Here is a 23,822-nt window from a genome sequence, read left to right as displayed (position 1 = left end):
TATGGTGTCTTTTTAGGTCTTTCTGTTTGCTTGTTGCATATACTGACTCCCTGCAGACTACTGTGCACTTTTGCTTTCAGGTATATATTTTGCCCTAATTTATGGATACATGTGTACATGTGCCTATCTAATGGGACATGGTCTATATGTAGATTTTTGGGACTTTTTTAGGAAGTGAACCACCTGAAATGGAATTAGAGAATCCTATGAAAGGAAAGGTCTCACCCAAGTAATGAGGCTGAAGGGTTGACATTCCATATCTGATGTCTCTGGACACAGTCCGAAGTGAACATGCTGAGGTGGTACTCATTGTGCTGATTAAGTTGGGATCAGCAGATGTAGTGTCAGTTGGTATAAATTGAGAGAATCATGCAGGAAAGTAAGCCCCACTCTAGAGGTTCTAGGACTGGGGGAAGTGTAGGTTCTATAGAAAAAGAGGGAGGTTCCTGCTGTCTTAGGGTTTAAGAAGGTAATAGATAGTTATTGCAGAAAGTCAGGCGTTAACGCAGTGGGTTAATTGCACATGGCACAAAACCCAAGGGCAGGCATAAGGATCCCGGTTCGAGCCCCTGGCTCCCCACCTGCAGGGCAGTCACTTCACAGGCAGTGAAGCAAGTCTGCAGGTGTCTATCTTTCCCTCCCTCTCTCTGTCTTCCCCTCCTCTCTCCGTTTCTCTCTGCCCTAACAACGACAACATCAATAACAGCAACAATAATAACTTCAACAATAAAAGAAGGGCAACAAAAAGGAATAAATACATATTTTAAAAAGATAGTTATTGCTGTCATCAAATTATTTGGCCATTGGGTTAACTTTATTTTGAAAGTAGTACTGTGTCTGCTAAATACATAGATTAAAATAAAGAATAATTATTGTTCTACTACATAGATATATCCTTATACTACATTTTAAAATATCCCGTTTTTTTTTTGTTGTTGTTAGTGTTGACTTCTTTTCTTAGGTGGGGATTAAGAGAGAGGGAGAGAGGGAAGGAAGGGAGAATGGAGAGAGAGAGAGAGAAAGAGAGAGAGAGAGAGAGACTACAGCACTGAAAATTCTTTCATTATATGTGCATGGGTTGTCTTGAACCTGGGCTGTCCACATGACAAAGTAGTGCACTATTCTTTTTTTTTTTTTTCGCCACTAGGGTTATTGCTTGACTTTATTTGCATGACTCCACTCTCCTCAGAGTCCCCCCCCCCTTCTTAAAAAAATATAATTTTGGGAGTCGGGCGGTAGCGTAGTGGGTTAAGTGCACATGGTGCGAAACACAAGGACCAGCGTAGGGATCCCAGTTGGAGCCCCTGGCTCCCCACCTACAGGGGAGTTGCTTCAAATGCGGTGAAGCAGGTCTGCAGGTGTCTATTTCTCCCTACCCCTCTCTGTCTCCACTCCTCTCTCAATTTTTCTCTGTCCTATCCTACAGCAACAGCAACAACAATAATAAAAGCCACAACAACGATAAAAACAACAAGGGCCACAAGAAGGGGAGAAAAAATGGTCTCCAGGAGCAGTGGATTTGTGGTTCAGGCACTGAGCCTCAACAGTAATCCTTGAGGGAAAAAAATATATATATAATTTTATTTTTTAGATCTTTTTATTTATTTATTATTGTAGAGACAGAAAGAAATTGAGAGTGGAGGGTGAGATAGTGACCAATAGATACTTGCAGTCCTGTTTCACCACTCATGAAACTTTCCCCCTGCAGGTGGATACTAGGGGTTTGAACCTGGGTCCTTGCACACTGAATGTGTGCACTTAACTAGGTGCACGACTGCCTGACCCTTGCCTTTTTTATTTTTTCCCGTCTGTAGATAGAGGGCAAGAGATAGGGAAAATGAGAGAGAAAGAAAAATAAACAGAGATATTATAGCATCTTCACTACTCGACATTTTTTTCCTATGGGCACTAACTCTCATATGATGGTTTGGTTCTGGAACTGAGTAGGTCCTCTTGCATAGTTATATGTGTATGTATTCTACTGTGTGAACAACATGTTGGCCCTGAAGCAACATATTTTTTTACCACTGTCTTCTAAAAAACACAGTTCATATTCTGTTGTTACTTTTTTATACCTGTAGTTGTTATATCTGGAGTCTGTATGAATATTGTTATTTTAATAGGTTCTTTTGAAATTATTTTCTTTGAAAAGTCCCTCAACATGGTAGGCAGGGGCAGGTATTTTTATTCTATTCTATAGAGAAGAAAATGGAGTTTCAATGAAATTAAATCAAGTAATTTCTGTCCAGAAGATATTTTTTATTACCTTCTGTGTTTAAAACCCTGTGTTGGTTTATGTAGAATATGTTGTCTGAGACCATTGGAGAATGTGATGGAAACAACTAGAATAGGAATTTTAACACATTATGTGGGGTAAGCACACTTACATATTCCCAGTCCCTACCCACTCATCCCCTTAGGACATACCTGTTCTAGTAAATAGACATAGACCTCTGAGTGGAGAACAAAGCATGTAAGAAAAGGTTGGAAACTCTGATATGGAAATAAGTAAGACAAGGTCTCATCTAAGAGCCAGAGACTAAATAGTTGTTGAACATAGGATTTTGACCTCTGGGGTCAGACTAAGAAACCCAAGTGATCAGCTGAATCACAGAGCCTGAATGGAAGATACTAGAGAACACCCCTAACTCAGCTTTGCATCAGTGATAGAGACTGGATGTATGGTGAGGAATGGGTGATACTAACATAATATATATTTTTTATTTATGAAAAAGAAACATTGACTAAACCATAGGATAAGAGAGGTACAATTCCCACCACCAGAACTCTGTATCCCATCCCTTCCCCCTGATAACTTTCCTATTCTTTAACCCTCTGGGATTATGGACCCAAGGTCATTGTGTGATGGAGAAGGTGGAAGGTCTGGCTTCTTTAATTGCTTCCCCACTGAACATGGGCATTGACAGGTAGATCCATACTCCCAGCCTGCCTCTCTCTTTCCCTAGTGGGGTGGGGCTCTGGGGAAGAGGAGCTCCAGGACACATTGGTGGGGTTGTCTGTCCAGGGAAGTCTGGTTGGCATCATGCTAGCATCTGGAACCTGGTGGTTGAAAAGAGAGTTAACATACAAAGCCAAACAAATTGTTGACCAATCATGAACCTAAAGGCTGGAATAGTGTAGATGAAGAATTGGGGGTTCTCCATTTTGTAGATAGCTAATAGGCACAATAGTCTATAGTGTGTCAGTATAAAGTTCATAATGAAATAGTATTCTACTTAGACTTAGATACCCTCCTTACATACTTCCTATTACAGTTCTCTCACTCACTCCAAAGCTAACCTTACTAAAGCAAGGACTGCAAAGGCTGAATAAGGGCAAGAGACTGGCATACTTTAATGATGACTCTTTAGTCACTATCAGGCCACCCCATCAGCGAGGGCCCTAGTTGGGAAGTCCTGAGATTCACAAACAGACATGGTGGGCCTAGACCTCGAATACATCCCTCTCTCCATTGTTTCCAGTCATCTCTATCAGGAGCAACACAATAGACCCTCTTGTGGGCCCCCATCGGACCTTGACCTCAACTTGGATCAACAGTGGTAGAGAATGTTCCATCCTCCAAAGGGATGATGGACAACATACTCTGTGCTACACCTGAGGAAGATGGGTCAATATTGGGGCATCTTGGAATGTTCCTACTCATGACCACAGAATGTGAGCTCAGATCTACAGGGATGCAGAGGTCACATAGGCTCGTAATCTGAATATGGGCCCCAGATCACATAAAATTGATAGGGTTTACAGTCAACAATATTTATACCCCTTTCCCACATTAGGGAGCTACTCTCTTCCCTGATCCAGCTTTCTGGTAATTTTTCCAGCCATGGCATCATCTACCCAAACAATAACTTGGGTCCACCTGCATAACAGATTTCAGGCTCAGGGGACAAAAGAAAAAAAAAACTAATGTAATATCTTAACAGCAGGGGAAGCTAGCCCTGATTATGAAGGCAGTCTGTACAACCTCTACAACTTTTCTGTAAATCTAAAATCTACAGTCAAAGCTTTTTGAAAAAAACAAATAAGTAAGTGTTTATCCAGCTCAACAGAAGAGAATTGACATTCCAGATAAAAGGAATTGGATGAAAACAATCAGGAGGGACAGTGATATACATAATGTGGGATTGGCATATAATGTGGCTTCATTAACTGAAGCTGAGAGTTTGGACTGAGTATAGAATTGGGAAAGCCTTTTAGGTTAAACTTAAAAATGGTGGTAATTACTCTGAAGGGAGTCATAAGTTGTTAGGAAATTTTAAGTCACATAATTCCTCTATAAGTTTAATAAAATTACATGTCAGTATTTTGGAGAAGGGCTGTATTAAAACCCCAACACGGTTGGGGTAATTAGGTTATTGTAGGAGTTACTGTATTACTCTGGGGCACAGGTACTGCCTTGAGCCTTTCAATGGGCTAAAAATCAAGGATAATCATATTAATAGGCATTGAAGATCTGAATATAGATAGGACTTTAAGCCAATGGTTGTATCTCTGCTTTCTATACTCATTACTGATTGTAGCCCCCAATGGAAAGACAGATAAAACTGGGCTCATGAAGGTCAAACAGAGCTGCATTCCAGGTATCATCCATGTCAGAGTAGCACAGAGTAACAATGCCCCTTTACACTATCCAGAATGTTTGGTGTTAGATGTTAGGAATTCAAGGTGATATAAGGCAGCAATTCCTGAATTGTCCAGTCATCATCAGGACAACTTTACCACTTTCATGACTCTTTGAGTCATTGAGACAGTCAAGGGGGACCTTTCTAAGACCACCAAGTTCAGAAGTTAGGTGAATCAAGGTTAGGCAGTTCCAGTAGCAAGATTAAACATTAGGGGGATGGGGTAAAAATGTCCTGGTACAGTTGATGAGTACACCAAGTCCATGTTGGAGGGCCCAAAGTGCAGACAATCACCACATTTGACTTCCTTTGTCTTCCATTTAACTAGCATTTCCATTCTGTTATAGGATCTGATTCTGATTTTCTTCAGGCCCAATAAAGACATATCCATGGGGTTTCTTTCTCATTATATCAGCTACCAGAATATTCAGTCTTTAGGGCTGGGACAACAGTTTAATGGTTTTGCTAACAACTTTCATGCCTGAGGCTCTGAACTCCCAGGTTCAATCCCCAGCACCATAAACAGTGCTCTGATAGAAAAAAAGGAAGAATATGAAATGTTTCATGTGCTTGGACAAGACTTTGAGTAGACTTTACTGTTTCATTTCATTTAGATAGCCCTCAAATTAATAAGTAGTGTGTGTGGGTTCTCTTCAGAGTACATGAAACTAAATTATTGGTTCCTCACTGACAGGGATCTCATTAATAGGATCTAGTGGATCTTAGTAGGTATTGTGACCAAAATGATAGCAGAAGTTTCCAGGTTCCTTTTCAACTGAGCCTATAGTCATACATTTCATTTCAGTGTTCCTACTTCAGACTCAAGGGTTATAGTTCTTTCCATGTAGATTTGTCCCACAGATGCTAGGACTATAGCCTCATAGATAGTCCTCAATGTGGAGATCATGTTATAAATGATAAGGCACTGGGACATGCTGGGAGAGTGCAAATGTCCTTAAGAGGCAGTACTGGGTACTTTCTGAGGAAACCTGGTTTCACTTTTTCATAGTGGAATAGTTCTGGCAAAGAGTAGATACAGCTTGTGCCAATCTGATTATTTATCTCCTTGTTATTTAAACAGAGCTTCAGAGTTGAATAAGATCATCATCATCTAGGAGCTTGCTAAATAGGCATACTCTCAGACTTTGGAATCAGAATGCACATATAAAATCCATGTGTGATTTTGTACATGTTACAGTTTGAGAATTACTGTGAGCATTTACAGAAATGAATCACAATCCTGGTGGTGCACTGGAATTAGCCAGAAGTCAAAATGTCCACACCTCATGATAGACCAATTAAGTCAGAGTATCTGGAGACAGAACTCAACCTTCAGTACACTTTTAAAGATTCAAATGTATAGCTAAGTTAGAGACCCAGTGGCCTTGAAGGGCATCAATTCTCAACAAGGATTTCTGGGAAAGTAATTTTAATTATTTATTTATTTACTTATGTGTTTGTTTTTTTACCAGAGTACTTCATAGCTTTGGCTTATGGTGGTGTGGGGAATTGAATCTGGGACTTCAGAGTCTCAGGCATGAAGGTATTTTGTATAACCACTATGCTATCTCCCCCATTCTGTAAAGGCATTAATATTCTTCATCTCCAAATCCCAAGATCCTACTTAAATGGATGTGAAGTTGGGGATAGAAACTACTACCTTTATATTTATATTTCACCATTAATGGTTGAGAATCACTGATCAGTGTAAGGTCTCCACATTGTTGTTCAGATCCAGAAAGAATACAGAGAGGGGGAGCAATCCCAAGAACACTTGTGTTTCTTTGTGTTACTGAGCTAGGATATGGTCTCCTTGAACATCTTAAGGTGCTTGTCAGAGATTTCTGCACTCATGGATAGGCCTTACAGACTTAGGGAGGCATGGCAAATCCAGAGCACATGTGTTCTTGGCTTCTCCCTATATATCAAGGAAAATGATGAAGTTTTTAACTACAGTGAAAATAGGCAGGGAGCTCTTGACCCTGCTTGTAGTAGGCACCAAAGTGCAAAACAAGCTATATACTTTTGGGTTTTTGTTGCTTGTTTCAGTGTGTGATACATCCTACCTTGAAAGCAGAAATGACTGAGTGTAATCAGCCACTGGTCTGAGAAAGTCAATGGGGTAACTAAGGAAAGGATTTGTTCTGTAGGAGACAAAATGACACAGTCCCAGGAGGTGGAAAGAATAAAACTGGACATAAACCTTCCACTGTTGAAACAAATTCTTACCATTTGGTTTCACTTTTGAGCACTTGGCAAGTCCTTGTGCTTCAGATGAGCTGATAGCGGAAGTGGAGTTTTCTGTTGCACCTTTATTCTTTCTAAGGTGTTGCAATCCCTCTATGCATCAGAGGGCTGCTGACCACAAACTTACCTGGTGCAGTGTCTCAGTTGGTGAGTTTCTAAGGTGTGAATTGTCTCAGTTATTTTCCTCAGACTTCTTTTTTTCTTCTTCCACAGCTGGCAACATGGGACTCGGAGAAGGGCCTCAATGGCAGCTTACAAGAGAGGCCAATGGGCAGCCGCCTGCAAGGACTGACGCTCAAAGTGGTGACTGTCTTGGTAGGACCATGGGCATAGTTGGGGAGGTTTGTCATTCAGGTTCTGAGTCAGAGGCTTCTTCTTTGCTTCATGCTAAGTTTGGAGAGTGGGAACGTTGAATAGTGGATTGAGTTTTTATAGACTCATATAATTTTGTGGATAAGAAGAAGAGTAAGATGGGAGATTCTGCCTGGACACTTCTGAGGTCTTCCATGGGAGAGCACTGAGCTGCACTGGAGAGGGATTAATAACTGAGAACTATTTCTGGGCTCCAGAGTGGCACCGCTGCTCTACTTGATCTTAAACATAAGCTAAATTTGGCCTACTGGTGATTCTTAGAACGGCTTTACTGGTAGTCAGAGAAAGACAATGGAAGGAGAACATTCTACCAGGTCCCAGTACCACTAATGGGTCCTCAGGGAACACAGTTCATAGGGAAGACCATTTATTAGTTATTATACTTTTTCCCTGCCCATTTGTGCTAGTATTATATACTTTTACTTCTTTAAGCAACCTTTGCATCAACTACTTTTAATTTCTTTACCTTTTAAAACTGTAGGACACATTTTGGTTTTTCTTCCTATTCATAGGTCTTAAAACCTTAGGCAGCCATGTTCCTTTATTCCTCACTCGCACAACATGAATAAGTAAACTCACTTCTTCCCATCCCCAAATATTAAGTTAATGAGATCCACTTTCTGGGACTGATTTTTAAATTTATTTGTTTATTTATTTATTTATTTATTTTTAATTTTTTTATTTAAGAAAGGATTAGTGAACAAAAACATAAGGTAGGAGGGGTACAACTCCGCACAATTCCCACCACCCAATCCCCATAACCCATCCCCTCCCATGGTAGCTTTCCCATTCTCTAGCCCTCTGGGAGCATGGACCCAGGGTCGTTGAGGGTTGCAGAAGGTAGAAGGTCTGGCTTCTGTAATTGCTTCCCCGCTGAACATGGGCGTTGACTGGTCGGTCCATACTCCCAGTCTGCCTCTCTCTTTCCCTAGTAAGGTGTGTCTCTGGGGAAGGTGAGCTCCAGGACACATTGGTGGGGTCTTCAATCCAGGTATTTGTTTATTTATTTATTTACATAGAGGCAGGGAGGGAAAGGGAAGATAGAGAGGGAGAGAAACAAAAGGGACACCTGCAGCACTGCTTCATGTCTCCTGGAGCTTTCCCACTGAATATGGTGACTGAGGGCTTGAGGTGTTTGTGAATTATAACGTGTGTGCTTAACCTAGTGCACTCAGTTCAATGCCCCCTTCCCCTGCCCCCAACCTCCTGGCCTGGGACTGTTTTCCAGAAGGCTCCTTCACATTGAGTTTCATAGACTTGTGGTAGTGGCAGCTGAGGTGACCAACCATGGGAACAAAACAATGAACAAAATGTGTGGCTGTGCCTTGGCATGACTTTGGGCTTACACAATGTGGAGCTTTTATTCTATCATATCTGTTGACTTGTGATTTTTGTCCATTAATCACTGTTTATTTTCTAGTAACACTATCTTCTCTCAGTATATTCGCAGAGTGATCTGTAGTTTTAACTTAGAGGGAAAACATCCACATTCTTATTATGGGCCCCAAAGAATTATGACATTTCATAAGGACTGAATCTTAAGTGCTACCAATGAAGGAATGGGAACTGGGGAGAAAGCATAATGGCAACACAAATGATTTTAAAGTCTAAGTCTCTGATATCCCAGGTTTAATTCTCAGCATCACATTAAGCTGGAGCTGAGCAGTACTCTGGTCTGTCTGTCTATCTCTGTCTCTTTTTCTCTATATATCTACTTCATGAATGAATGATTTTTTTTTAATTGGGGACTGAGTGGTGGCAAAGGGCCCAGGATCAAGCTCCCAGTCCTCATCTGCAGGGAGGAAGTTTCATAAGTGATAAAGAAAAATTTCAGGTCTATCTCTTTCTCTTTCTCTATGCCCCCCCCCCTTTTTTTGCTCTCAGTTTTGCTCTGTCTCTGTCAAATAAGTAAATATTTTTTTTAAAAAATGATGGAATGAAGCAAGCCATATTACTCTTGGAGATGAAGTTATAGGTGGAGCTAGGAATAATATGATACAGAACAAGTACATCTTTGATCTCCCACTGAGATGCAGTTTCAGTGGGTCTTTTTGTGTACTGTACACTGTTTGCTAATTTCTTTTAAAATTTTGTTTAATTTTTATAAAATTATAAAAACCAACATTTACTTTTTTAATTTCTTTATTGGGGGATTGATGTTTTATATTTGACAGTAAATACAATAGTTTGTACATACATAACATTTCTCAGTTTTCCACATAACAGTACAACCCCCACTAGGTCCTCTGTCATTCTTTTTGGAGCTGTACTCTCCCCCCCCACCCAGAGTTTTTTACTTTGGTGCAATACACCAACTCCAGTTCAAGTTCTACTCGTGTTTTGTCTTCAATATTGAAATATTTTTTTGTTTCTTTATTGGGGGATTAATGTTTTACATTTGACAGTAAATACAATAGTTTGTACATGCATAACACTTCCCAGTTTTCCATATAACAATACAGCCCCCACTAGGTCTTCTGTCATCCTTTTTGGACCTGCACTCTCCACCCCCCACCCCAGAGTCTTTTACTTTGGTGCAATACACCAACTCCAGTTCAGGTTCTACTTGTGTTTTCTCTTCTCATATTGTTTTTCAACTTCTGCCTGAACGTGATATCATCCCATATTCATCCTTCTGTTTCTGGCTTGTTATATAACGTATATAACATATAGTAGCTATTATATGTTATATAATAAATAATTTATATAATTTTTATATTACTTATTTAGAAGAGGGCAAAAAGGTCCAGACTCTGGGACTAAATTGGCTAAATCCATGTACACCAACAAAAATGTTCTAAAGTTACTACACGTTAGATTGGTTTTTCCAACAATACCTGAAAAGACTGTGTTAATAATTGATTCATTCTGTTGTCCCCAGGAAGAACCTTTTGTGATGGTGGCTGAGAACATCCTTGGACAGCCCAAGCGTTACAAAGGGTTCTCCATAGATGTCCTAGATGCATTGGCCAAGGCTCTTGGATTCAAATATGAGATTTACCAGGCCCCTGATGGCAGGTATGGTCACCAGCTCCATAACACCTCCTGGAACGGGATGATCGGGGAGCTCATCAGCAAGGTAGGTCCCCAAAGTGGGTCCATGAGGAGGAGGACCCTAGTCTGCCTCTGGACTGCTATCTGAATTTGGCCCATTAAACTGCTGAAATCTTGGGATCAGCTAAACAGACACTAGTTTGCACTCTTCATATACCAAAGTCTTTTGTTCTATAAACCCCCTCCACCCCTTTGTTATGTTTTAACTTTATAGTTCCCAACACTGTGTTTTCCTTCTGTGTTCATTGCTCTCATTCCTTCTAAGCCTATTTATTATGCCTTCTCTGTAATACTCCCTTCAATGACCAGCCCCTGCCCCAACACACACACTTTGGGGATGAAATAAGAATCTAGTTTTTTCTTTAATATTTATTTATTTGATAGGACAGAGAGAAATTAAGAGAGACAGGGCAGACAGAGAGGGAAAGAGAAAAGAGACACCTGCAGTCGTACTTCACCACTTGTGAAGCTTTCCCCTTGTACGTGGGGACCAGAGGCGTGAACCCAGGCCCTTGTGCACTGTAATGTATGCATTCAACCAGGTGTGCCACCACCTGGTCCCCAAGAATGTAGTTCTCCTGAATTATACTGGTGACAGCTTATTATCCTTTTCTATATAACACACAATCAGGCTAAATACATAGGCATTTGTATGTACATGTATATGTGTAAATGTCTACTTAGATCTGCATTGCTAAGTGTAAGTTATATAGTGTTTTTCTGTCTTTATACTATTTCCAAAGCATTAATCTTTTTCCCTCCTCTTGAGACAATGTGCTCATTTGGAATCATGGGATGAATTCAAACACTATCCAGAGTTTGCCACTGTCACACTCAAATGGTCTCCGGGTCATAGTCATTTCTAGTGATTGCATGTGACTGGAACCTTCCCTCTCTGGTGTACTGTTGTCACCAGTGTCCACAGTTTCTGACATTTTTGCAGACACCCCTGGGCAACTGGTGCTTTCATTTCCTCACCCCCAGTAACCTTCTTCTGCTCTGCTCTCATACCTGCAGACATGTACCTTTTTAATATCTTATATATGACTATCACTGTCCCTCTTTATAACTATACCTCTTGTCCTTTTGACTCTTTTGAATGTTTACTTCTAAAGTACGGGACCTATGCTTGGCAATCCCATAAAAGAAAATATAAGGCATATAATCACTCCATATTTCCAAACCTTTAGAAAATCTTTTTTTTTAAATTTTATCTACTTATTTATTTTTAATTTTTTAATATTTATTTATTTTCCCTTTTGTTGCCCTTGTTGTTTAACATTGTTGTGGTTATTACTGTTGTTGTTATTTATGTCATTGTTGTTGGATAGGACAGAGAGAAGTGGAGAGAGGAGGGAAAGACAGAGAGGGGGAGAGAAAGACAGACACCTGCAGACCTGTTTCACTGCTTGTGAAGTGACTCCCCTGTAGTTGTGGAGCTGAGGGCTTGAACCAGGATCCTTAAGCCGATCCTTGCTCTTTGTGCCATGTGCGCTTAACCTACTGCACTACCGCCCGACTCCCAGAAAATCTTTTATGACATAATGCATATGCTACCAAATCTGTTCATTTTGTGTATACACATAAATGATTTTTATTAAAACTATTGAGCTGTGCAATCATCATAATATAGATTTAGAATACTTGTATCAGTCTAGTGAAACTGTTCATATTCATTTACAATTATTCCCATTCTAAGCCTAGACCCTAGGCCACTATTACTTTGCTTTCTGTCTCTGTAGATTTGTTTTTGTGAATATTTAAAATAAGTGGGATTTTTTTTGTTTATTGAGATTAATTGTTCATAGTCAACTGTAAATTATAGTAGTTTTAACATGTGTAACAATTCTCAGTTTTCTGCATAACAATTCAGTCCCCTCTAGGTCTTCCTCTGTCATCGTGTTCCAGGACCTGAGTCCTCCCACCCCCACCCTCACCCCAGTCTTTTACTTTGTTGCAATACATCAAATCTAAATGGGATTTTATAGTATATGTCATTTGCACCTGGTATTTTAGCATGTTATTTGGATCTCTTTCTTCTCAAAGCTATCTATCTGTGACCTACTGTAGTTAACCACAAGGCCTCTGTTTGTTTCTTCCCTTATGATTATCTCTTTTATTTTGTATTTTCTCTTTTGGCTCACCAGGGCCTTGAGTGGGATCTGACCAGTCCAGGTGTGTTTGTGTTTGTTTATGTGTGTGTGTGTGTTTGTTTGTGTGTGTATGTATGTGTATGTGTGTTAGAAAGAAAGAAAGAGAGAGAGAGAGAGAGAGAGAAAGGAAGGAAGGAAGGAAGGAAGAAAGAGACACCACAGCTATGAAGTTCTGCCCCCATCCCCCATGCTATCACAGGCACTCCAGTGTGTGTAAAGAACTTGGGTTTCTGGGCCTTAGGCATGGCAAGGCAGATACCCTACAAGAGACTCATCTTGCCAGCCCCCATTTTTTATTTTATTAAAAATGTGTTTCAGACCTTGACTTTGAAATATTATTTGCCTTTGAACCTTGACAGCCAGGTTGCTGCATGCAATTTGAGAAGAAACTCAGAAATATGTCCAAGTGAATGTATGGATAATGTCTAGCTGTCGCCCTAAGCTGGGTCTTCAGCATAGCCCAGGTCCCTTAACTTGTTCTTTGGGCCCCTTGGATACATTTCTTAAAGCGTTAAAAAAATTACTTTTTATTTAAAAATTTTGTTTTAATTATCTTTATTTATTTGATAGAGACAGCCAGAAATCAAGAGGGGAGGAAAGATAGAGAGGAAGAGAGCTAGACACCTGAAACACTGCTTCACCACTTGCAGAGCTTTCCCCCTGCAAGTGGGGAGACTGGGCACTCTAACCCTGGTCCTTGCATATTGTTAAAAAAACACCTTATTTTTCTCCTCAAGCCTAATCATATTTTACTATCAATATAAAATGTGTTCAGGGAACAGAATTGAGACTTCTTAGCTCAAAGTTATATTTCAACTTTCTGTGAAATTTGTATCTATAAATACAAATCTTTATCTCTAAGTTTAGATAGAGGAGTGCTCTGTTCCTGTTACAGATCACCCATCCAACCTGAGTCAGAGATTGGTTCGCATGCACCTTCTCTAGAGCAAGTGCCATAAATTAATTACTCTCCATCCATTATTGTAAACCTATACTATCTACTACATCTCTTTCTGAAGCTATATATAAATGTTTACAATTTTCAGAATTCTTAAAAAATCCTTGGATCTTGGGTTTCTGAGGGGAGAGGCAAAAGCCATGAGTACAGATGTGGCCAGGTATAAGATAAGAAGGCCTACAAAGTCATCTCCAACACTTCTCTTTGCTCATATGTATTGTTGGAGCTCACAATGTAGAATATCTGTATATTGGCACATCTAGCTCATGCATTCAACCTGATAAAAACCCTTCTATGAATATTTTTCCAGCTTGCACATGTATGTTGGACTTGTTATCAGAGCTGACCATTATAAAAATAAATCTAGCTCTGATGATGCCGCCTTCTACTTGAAGGGTCAAAACCCAAGATGAGAATGATCACTGTACATTTTAGTGCTCTTGTGACTGAAGAGGTACTCTAGGCCTTTTATTGCCTGCCATCATCCATTTGGGCATGATGATTCCAAACTGCATCTAAACAGTCTTTGTCTATTTTAAGAGTTAAGCCTATCTTGAAAAGCAAAAGCCTCTGGGAGTACTTTTAAGGTCATCCTGCAACATACCCAAAAAGACCTTTTACATTTTAGTTTTACTTTAGGAAGAATGAATCTTTGTATCTACAGACAAAGAGAGTGGCAGAAAATTAAATGAGGGGGGATGGGCAGTGGCACACCTGGTTAAGCACACATAGAACTAAGCACAAGGACCTGCGCAAGGGTCCGTGTTTGAGCCCCTAGCTCCCCACCTGCCGGGGGGGAGGAGGGGGGAAGGACGCTTCACAAGTGGTGAAGCAGGTTTGCAGGTGTCTTTCTCTCTCTTTGCCTCCCCTTCTTCTCTCAATTTCTCTTTCTCCTGTCAAATAAAATGGAAAAAAAAAATGGCCACCAAGAGCAATGGATTCATTGTAGTGCCAGTACTGAGCCCCAGTGATAACCCTGGAGGCAAAAAAGAATAAAAGGAAATTAGATGAGGTCGATTGTTCCTTTTTTTCTAGAAGGATTTTACTCTCTGCCCCCAGAGTGTCTATATAAAAAGAATCAGGGATTTAAACATTAATGAGAATCAAGGCAAGTTGTATAACTTCTAATTTATGTTAGAAAAGAGAGATCTCAATGAGGACTGATGGAGTTGGGGGATTTTTGATGAAAAAAGGAATTTCTGTGGCCTTTAAGTATAGGAAGCATGGAAATAAGTCTAGAAGAACAAAGAAGGGACTTTTTAATGGGTGTGATAATGAATACAGAGAGACACGTAAAAGAAAGTGAATAGCTGGAGTTCACTAGGGAGGGCAATAAAGGAGTGGAGAGAAACCACAATTTACACAGAAAGCTAGAGATACTTCCTAGGCTTGGGGAGCCAGGTTGTGGCGTACCTGGTTAAGTGCACACATTACAGTGCACAAGGACCCAGGTTCAAGCCCATGGTCCCCACCTGCAGGGGGAAAGCTTCGTGAGTGTTGAAGCATGGCTGCAGGTGTCTCTCTGTCTCTTCCCCTGTCTACCTCCCCCTTCCTTCTCAATTTCTCTCTGTCTCTATTCAATAATAAATAAATAAATAAATAAATAAATATTTTTAAAATGTTACTTCCTAGACTCTTCTCTTCAAAAGAGTTCTCTGAGTTTTTAGTGTTCTGGAAAGAAATATGTAAGGTGAAGGAGGTAATAACAGACAGCTTGCTGTTTTATTTTCCTTACAATATCCAAGGCCACAAGGTATCAACTCCCAGATACATCCCCTCTTAATAGAATAACTCAAAGGGCAGAGAGCAGAGCTTGACTCAGGTTGGAACCCAGCAGCTACCTGAGGACTGCCATCTGATGAAATGATTTTGCCTTGCAGAGAGCAGACCTGGCCATCTCTGCCATTACCATCACCCCGGAGAGGGAGAGCGTTGTGGACTTTAGCAAGCGGTACATGGACTATTCTGTGGGGATCCTCATCAAGAAGCCTGAGGAGAAAATCAGTATCTTCTCTCTTTTTGCTCCATTTGATTTTGCGGTATGGGCCTGCATTGCAGCAGCCATCCCTGTAGTTGGCGTGCTGATATTTGTATTGAACCGGATACAGGCTGTGAGGGCTCAGAGTACTGGCCAGCCCAGACCATCTGCTTCTGCGACCTTGCACAGTGCCATCTGGATCGTCTATGGAGCCTTTGTACAGCAAGGTACCTTCTGGGTTTCCTGATACTGGGGCAGTCTCATGGGCCTAGAAGAACATACTAATTGACAGATTTCATGGATGCTTTTAACCATGTTATTTAAAGCTCAACTCTATTTAATCTCTGGGACAGTACTAATATCTTGCTGTACCCAATTTCTCTGAGTAATACCAGGTAGAAGTGAAATTATATTAACAAGTATCCCAATTTCAAATCCTGTTTTTTTCTACTTCATGTAAAATTCACCTTGGAGTTCTGCTTTGCACAAGTCTCCCTTCCCATATTCAGTTAAGTTGTTATGGGCACAGGCCTGTCAAATGAAAAGGAATCTTGCTTAAATTTGAAATCAAAATGGGGAAATATCACAATTGCTTTGTAATCATCTAAGCAGTCCTCCAGCTTAGTGAGACACAAGCTCTCTTATTTCTGAGAAGTCTAAAGAGCCTTGGGGAATTATAGGATTGTGCAATTGTGACCAGAAACAACAAACTGCAAAGTTCCAAATGTAAGTTTTGGACCTGTGTGCCCCATGGCAAAACATGTATCTCCTGTTTAAAAATAGTCAGCAGAAGCTTTCTTCTGCTACCACCTAAGGGACCCAAGAGATGTAATTGACCTCAAAGAAGCAGCTTCTGGAAATCTGAAAGTCACATGCTGTGATTTTTGCAAATCCTGGGGGATAATGTCATCTAGTAAAGGCTGAATATTAATAAAAGCAATATGGTATATCTTATTTCTGAGATTTAAAGGAAATCTAGGGAACCCTCTGGGTGGAAGTTAAGTTCCTTTGACTCCAATATGTGAATTTGAAAATAGAAGGGAACCTTAATCAGGCTGCAGTCCTCGAAGTTCTTAACATCACTTGGTGGAATCATCCAGTTAGAGTATTCTGACTGCCCTGAACATTGTTTACAAAGTTCACATCACAAAAAGGCATCCTGTTTCCCCATGCTTTGTGATATTCTACCCCTTTTCAGTATGGTGGACATAGGATTGTTTCCCAGAATTCTCAGTCACTAGTACCCAGCAGGCAGTTACTGCCCTGCTCCCAAGAATATCACTGGTGATGATTCCCTTTGCTTATACAAGTGTAGAACATGGGTTGAGGGGGAACATGTAACTTCCCTGAAGATGGTAATTAGAGTGAAAGCCCTGGGTCAATCCACTTTGCCTGCCTCCTGTAGGTGGTGAATCCTCAGTGAATTCCATGGCCATGCGCATTGTAATGGGCAGTTGGTGGCTCTTCACCCTCATCGTGTGCTCCTCCTATACAGCCAATCTTGCTGCCTTTCTCACAGTGTCCAGGATGGACAATCCCATAAGGTAAGATCTGTTTTACTTCCAGATTCAAGAATTTTCAGTTGTAAAAGTCAGTTAAGAGAAGGAACAAACATGTCCTAGTCAACCTGAGGTTGCAGAGGCAGAGATGGGCTTAGGTCCTGACTCTACTTTTTAATGATTATAATCTTTATTACGTGAAGAGATCCACTCCTGTTGTATTTTACTTTATGCATAATCAAATAAATGATAGAGCCATTAAGTAATATTTCTGTAAAGATTTAAGTGCTGCTTATACAACTCATATATCAAAACATTAAAATTAAGAAATTAACTTTTCAGACATTTTGAATATATACTTATTCATAATTTTTGAAACATTTCACTGTAATGAAAATCACAAGTCTAATATGTTTTTCAAATCTTCAGACACATTAAATTATTTTTTAAAAGATGCTGATTATTAGAGAGATTTTAAAACTTAATTTTCTTATTTTTTAATTATGAAGTTATTGAAACAAGTACCAAGAGAATTTCTTAATTTACTCAAGTTTTAAAAATGTGACATAAAAGAATTAGTTCAAGGTAGTAAAGTAGCTTAGATGAAATTAGCTCTTATGATCAAATTCCCATACACAGTATAAGTGAAACTATAAGCTTAGATGAAGTAAATGTATATTGAAAATGTAGTTGGTGAAGTCACCACAAGATCTGTTTTACACTTCCTGGAGTACATTGTACAATACCAACTTCAATATCACCATTCACTGATCCATGATTATGTTTTTTTCAAGTCTCACGTCTACTAATTTCTTCTTTAGTTCATCATACTCACACACCTCATATTGATTCTTTTTATTCACAACTCTCTTCATGTCATCTATATTCAATCAGTTTCTGGGGCTCTCAGATTCCCATTCAGTGCTCAGACTCCTTGACTGAGATTTAAAATTCAGCATAATGTTCTCTAGGTTTTTTATTTTATAAACAGTGTTTATATTGAGATCATTAAAGATTACACACAGTAGTAAGAAACAGTGCAGAGAGATGCCGTAACATCCTTTAGAAGTTTCCCCCAGTGGTAACCTATTGTGAAATGACTGTATTGTATTACAGCCAGACTATTAATAGTAATACAATTGATTGTTTCAATTCAGAGTCTCCTCATATTTGGATCATTTCCTGTGTGTGTAGTATATGCATGTGTGTGCACTAGTTAGATAGAATATTATCTTTCTCATAGATTTGCATGTCCATTAGTACAATGATGATACTAAAAGTATCATAAAAACAAAGTTTCCATAAAACTCCACAGCAATATCTCTCCTTGTGTTGTTATGTTATAGTCATACATCCTTCACACTTCTTCTTCTAACAACTCATTCTTAATCCCTGGAAACCACTAATAACTCCATTTCTAAAATGTTATTATTTCAAATATATTATGTAAGTGGAATCATGTCTTCTGGGATTGACTTCTCCATTTAGTGTAGCTTGCTGGTGACTGTGCATTAACATTTGCTGCCTTTTGTTACTTAGTAGTTGCCTCTGTATCACAATTCAGCTATTCACCCATTGAATAAATTTGGATTATTTACCGTTTTGAGCAGTTATGAATAAAGTTGCCATGAACATTTGTGTGTAGGTTTTTGTGTGAGCAAAAGTTTTCATTTGTGAGAAGTAATACTTCAATTGTCAATTGCTAAGTCATGTACTGATTGCATTTTAGATTTTACAAGAAGCTATCAAACCACTTTCTAGAGAGACTTTACCACTTTATATTTTTAACAGTGTGTAAGAATGATCCAGTTTAGATGACCCCACCACTGTGTCCTGGAGCTCCTCTTCTCCAGAGCCCCACCCTACTAGGGAAAGATAGACCAGTCAACGCCCATGTTCAGTGGGGAAGCAATTACAGAAGCCAGACCTTCCACCTTCTGCACCCCACAATGACCTTGGGTTCATACTCCCAGAGGGATAAAGAATAGGAAAGCTATCAGAGGAAGGGATGGGATAAGGAGAGCTGGTGGTAGGAACTGTGTGGAGTTGTACCCCTCTTAACCTGTGGTTTTGTCAATGTTTCCTTTTTTAAAAAAAAATTTTATTTATAAAAAGGAAACATTGACAAAACCATAGGATAAGAGATATAACTTTGCACAATTCCTACCACCAGTTCTCTCTTGGGTATGGACCCAACATAATTGTGGGATGCAGAAGGTGGAAGGTCTGGCTTCTGTAATTGCTTCCCTGCTGAACATGGGCATTGACAGGTCGATCCATACTCCTAGCCTGTCTCTTTCTTTCCCTAGCGGGGAAGGGATCTGGGGAAGCGGAGCTCCAAGGCACATTGGTGGGGTTGTATGTTCAGGGAAGTCCTGCAAGCATCTGGAACACCTGGTGGCTGAAAAGAGAGTTAACATACAAAGCCAAACAAATTGTTGAATAATCATGGACCTAAAGGATGGAATAGTGCAGATGAAGTGTTGGGGGCGTCCTCCATTTTGTAGATAGCTAGTATGCCTATATTTTAGTTATATTTCAAAGGGACTATAGCTATACTAGTGTTGTTTTGTTTTGTTTTGTTTGCCTGAGCCTGGAATCTATATGCAGATGGATCCAAGTTATTGTCTGGGGAGATGATGTCATGGCTGGGAAAAGGACCAGAAAGCTGGATCAGGGAAGAGAGTAGCTCCCTAATAAGGGAAAGGTGTATGAATATTGTTGACTGTAAACCCCATCAATTTGATGTGATCTGGGGCCCCTATTCAGCTTAGGAGCCTGTGTGACCTCTGCATCCCTCTAGATCTGAACTCACATGCTATGGTACGTAGCAGGAACATTCCATTCTGCCCCAGTATCGAACCATCTTCTTCACATGTAGCATAGAGTATGTTGTCCATCCTCCCTTTGGAGGATGGAACATTCTCTACCATTGTTGATCCAAGTTGAGGGCAAGGTCCTATGGAGGCCCACAAAGGGGTCTTTTGTGTTGCTCCTGATAGAAATGACTGGTAACAATGGGGAGAGAGATTTATGTGAGTTCTAGGCCCGTCAAGTCTCTTTGGGAATCTCAGGACTCCCTGATTAGGGCCCCAGCTGGTGGAATGGCCTGATAGTGTCTAAAGAGTCATCATTAAAGTATGCCAGTATCTTGCTCTTATTCAACTTTTGCAGTCCTTGCTTTGATAAGGTTAGCTTTGGAGTGAGTGAGAGAACTGTAATAGGAAGTAGGTGAGGAGGGTATCTACGTCTAAGTGAACTATTTCATTATGAACTTGATACTGGCTCACTACAGACTATTGTGTATTTTTACTTTCAGGTATACATTTTGCCCTAATTTATGGATACATGTGTACATATGCTCTATCTAATGGGACCTGGCCTATATCTAGGTTTTGGGACTTTGTTAGCAAGTGAACCACCTGGAATGGAGTTAGAGAATACCATGAAAGGAAAGGTCTCACCTGAGTGATGAGGGTGAAGGGTTGGCATTCCTTGCCTGATGTATCTGTACACAGTCTGAGGTAAAACATGCTGAGATGGTACTCCTTGCATTGATTAGGTTGGAATCGGCGGATGCAATATCATTTGGTATGACTTGAGAGAAACTTGCAGGGAAGTGAGCTACACCCCAGAGGTTCCAGGATTTGTGCCACCTGTGCTTAACCCGCTGTGCTAAATTTTTTTTTTTTAAGAAAGGAGACATTAACAAAACCATAGGATAAGAGGGATACAGTTCCACACAATTCCCACCACCCGATCTCCATATCCCATCCCCTCCCCTGATAGCTTTCCCATTCTCTGTCCCTCTGGGAGTATGGACCCAGGATCATTGTGGGTTGCAGAAGGTGGAATCTGGCTTCTGTAATTGCTTCCCCGCTGAACATGGACTAAATTCTTAAGAGAGTCAACATATCAAAGACTCAGCCTATGTATTAAAAAGACTCAGTCTGAGCTTTAAAATTTTTGAGACATTCAATCAGTTTTTCCCCTCTTATATTACTTAAATAGTGATTTATATGACTACAAATTAATTGGAGTATACATAAGCACCCTTTCCACCACCAAAAGACTGTGTCGCATCCCATCCCCCCCACCACCATGAAGCTGAACATCCACCCTCACCCTCCACCCAGGGTTTTTGCTTTATTTAGTTCCCTACTACAAATTTAGTCCGATCCTGCTTTGAGTTTCCCTCTCTGTTCTTCTTTCTCAACTTCTGTTGATGAGTGGAATCATACCATACTCACCTTTATCTTTCTGACTTAGCTCACTTAACATAATTCCTTCTAGCTCCATCCAAGATGGGTCAGAGAAGGTGGGTTCATTGTTCTTGATAGCTGTGTAGTACTCCATTGTGTATATATACCACAGCTTTCTCAGCCACTCATCTGTTGTTGGGCACCAGGGTTGCTTCCAGGTTTTAGCTATTATGAATTGTGCTGCTGTGGACATAGGTGTACACATATCTTTTTGGTTGGGTGTTATGGAGTCCTTGGGGTATATCCCCAGGAGAGGGATTACTGGGTCATATGGAAAGTCAATGTCTAGCCTTGTGAGAGTTCTCCAGACTGCACTCCACAGAGGCTTGGCCAATTTACATTCCCACTAGCAGTGCAGAGGGGTTCCTCAGTCCCCACAGCCTCTCCAGCATTTGTTGCTGCTGTCGTTTTTGATGTATGCCATTCTCACAGGAGTGAAGTGGTATCTCAGTGTTGTCTTTATTTGCATTTCTCTGACAATCAGCGACCTGGAACAATTTTTCATGTGTTTGTTAGCCTTTTGGATCTCCTCTGAGGTGAATGTTTCGTTCATTTCGTCTGCCCATTTTTGGATGGGGTCATAAAACAATGGTCCAGTTTATCTGCATCTTTTTTTTTTAACCATCTAGCCATGAATTTTAGATATATTATTTACAGTTTATGTAAATTAGCAGAGCAAGAGAAATAAATTTATAGAATACTCCATTTCAATATGTTGCCATTCTTATAAAAGGGAAATGCTACGTCATAGTGGCTTTAATTTGTATTTCCCTGAGGTTGTGTTGTGCTGAACACCTTTTCATGATAGTTTTCCTATTCCTTATCTCTCTGGGAGTATGGACCCAAGGTCATTATGGGGTGCAGAAAGTGGAAGGTCTGGCTTCTGTAATTGCTTCCCTGCTGAATATGAGCATTGATCCATATTCCCAGCCTGTCTCTCTCTTTCCCTAGTGGGGCAGGGTTCTCGGGAAGCGGAGTTCCAGGACGCATTGGTGGGGTTGTCTGCCCAGGGAAGTCTAGTTGGCATCATGCTAGCATCTGGAACCTGGTGGCTGAAAAGAGAGTTAACATATAAAGCCAAACAAGTTGTTGACTAATCATGAACCTAAAGGCTGGAGTAGGGCAGATGAAGAGTTGCGGGGAGGGGGTCTCTGTTCTGTAGATACTTAGTAGGCATTTTTTAAGTTATATTCCAAAGGGCCTGTGGCTATACTAGTTTTTCCCTGTTCTTTTGTCTTGCTACATCATATTGCTTTTTGTAGTTATAAAATTAGTTTTTATTATTTGGTAGAATAATTCTTTTCATTTTATTGGTTTACTAATTTTTAAATTGTAGAAATCAGAAATAGAGAGATAATAGCTTACCAGGTAATGAATGTGTGTCACCATGCATATGGGCAGGGTTCAAACCGTGGTACCATATGGCATGAGGGAAGCCCTCTATCTCCTTATCTGCCTGACTATCTGTCTGTCTGTCTGTCTGTCTGTCTGTCTGTCTGTCTGAATGAATGAAAAACTAAGCCCAGAAATAGTGAAATCACAAACAAAAGGGGTCCAGGCTACACTCACATGCACACACACACACACACACACACACACACACACACACACACACACATATCAGTGCCTGTACCTTTCTGTATAGACTTGGAATAATTTTTATCTATATTAATTTTACTTTGGTAAGCATTGCACTAATTACAACTGTGATTATATTATGTAATTTTATGTAAAATTACATAAAAACCAGTAGGTCATTATAGTGTTTTATTCAGGATTTTATGTCATTATTTATCATCAATATTTTTCTTTCTTATGGTGTCTTTCAAAAAAATTTTTTTTTACTAAGCCAGGATCTTACACATGCATGATTACAAACCAGAAATGTTCTCTTAAAAATTGTGCTCTTTACTTCCCACATATCTATGAATCTTTTTTGTTCCTTTTCCTTTTGATTTATAACTTTGTTCTATTATGATCATGTGGATAGGGAAATGGTTCAGTAGAAGTAGAAGCAAGACTTGCATGACTGAGATCCTGGGATTCATCCTTGTGCAGTGTTGTAGACTTTTTTTTTGCCTGTCACTAAATAAATAAAACAAGTATTATTTTTATTTATTGGATAGAAAAAAAAAAGAAATTGAGAGGGAAGGGAGAAAAGAAGGAGGAGAGAGATATCTGCAACACTACTTCACTGCTCATAAAGATTTTCCCCTCGTGGTCCAGGAGGTGGCGCAGTGATAAAGCTTTGGACTCTCAAGCATGAGGTCCTGAGTTCGATCCCTGGCAGCACACATGCCACAGTGATGTCTAATTTCTCATAAATAAATAAAAATTTAAAAAACTATTTTCCCCTGTAGATGGTAACTGGGGCCTTAAGCCCTGGTCTTGCACATGGAAATGTGTGTGCTCAGCCAGGTGTGCCACCACCCAGCCCCAAATATAACACATCTTAATACACATAGGGCAGTGGCACACAGTGTTGAGTGCACATGTAACCATGCACAAGGATGTGGGTTCAAGTCCCAGGTCCCCATTTATATTAGGAAATGCTTCACAAGTAGTAAAGTAAGTACCGTAGGATCTCTCTTTCTTTTTTCTTTCTCTCTCTCTCTCTCCTCCTCCCCTCTCAATTTCTATCTCTCCTATCAAATAA

At 40.0% G+C, this 23,822-nt stretch overlaps 1 protein-coding gene across 2 annotated transcripts in view; it reads left to right on the top strand.

Annotated features, from left to right (window-relative positions):
- GRID1 (glutamate ionotropic receptor delta type subunit 1) overlaps positions 1-23,822 on the top strand; it is a 955,154-nt gene that overhangs the window by 770,289 nt on the left and 161,043 nt on the right. For both annotated transcript variants that reach the window (XM_007530211.3, XM_060190942.1), the window contains exons 9-12: positions 7,104-7,205; positions 10,144-10,341; positions 15,308-15,632; positions 16,811-16,949. In XM_007530211.3, the coding sequence (XP_007530273.2) occupies positions 7,104-7,205; positions 10,144-10,341; positions 15,308-15,632; positions 16,811-16,949 (764 nt within the window). The remainder of the gene's footprint in view (positions 1-7,103; positions 7,206-10,143; positions 10,342-15,307; positions 15,633-16,810; positions 16,950-23,822) is intronic.

Source organism: Erinaceus europaeus, chromosome 1, assembly GCF_950295315.1.
Source record: "Erinaceus europaeus chromosome 1, mEriEur2.1, whole genome shotgun sequence".
NCBI lineage: Eukaryota > Metazoa > Chordata > Mammalia > Eulipotyphla > Erinaceidae > Erinaceus > Erinaceus europaeus.
The sequence above is the reverse complement of the archived record's forward strand: the minus strand, read 5'-3'. Positions and strand labels throughout refer to the sequence as shown.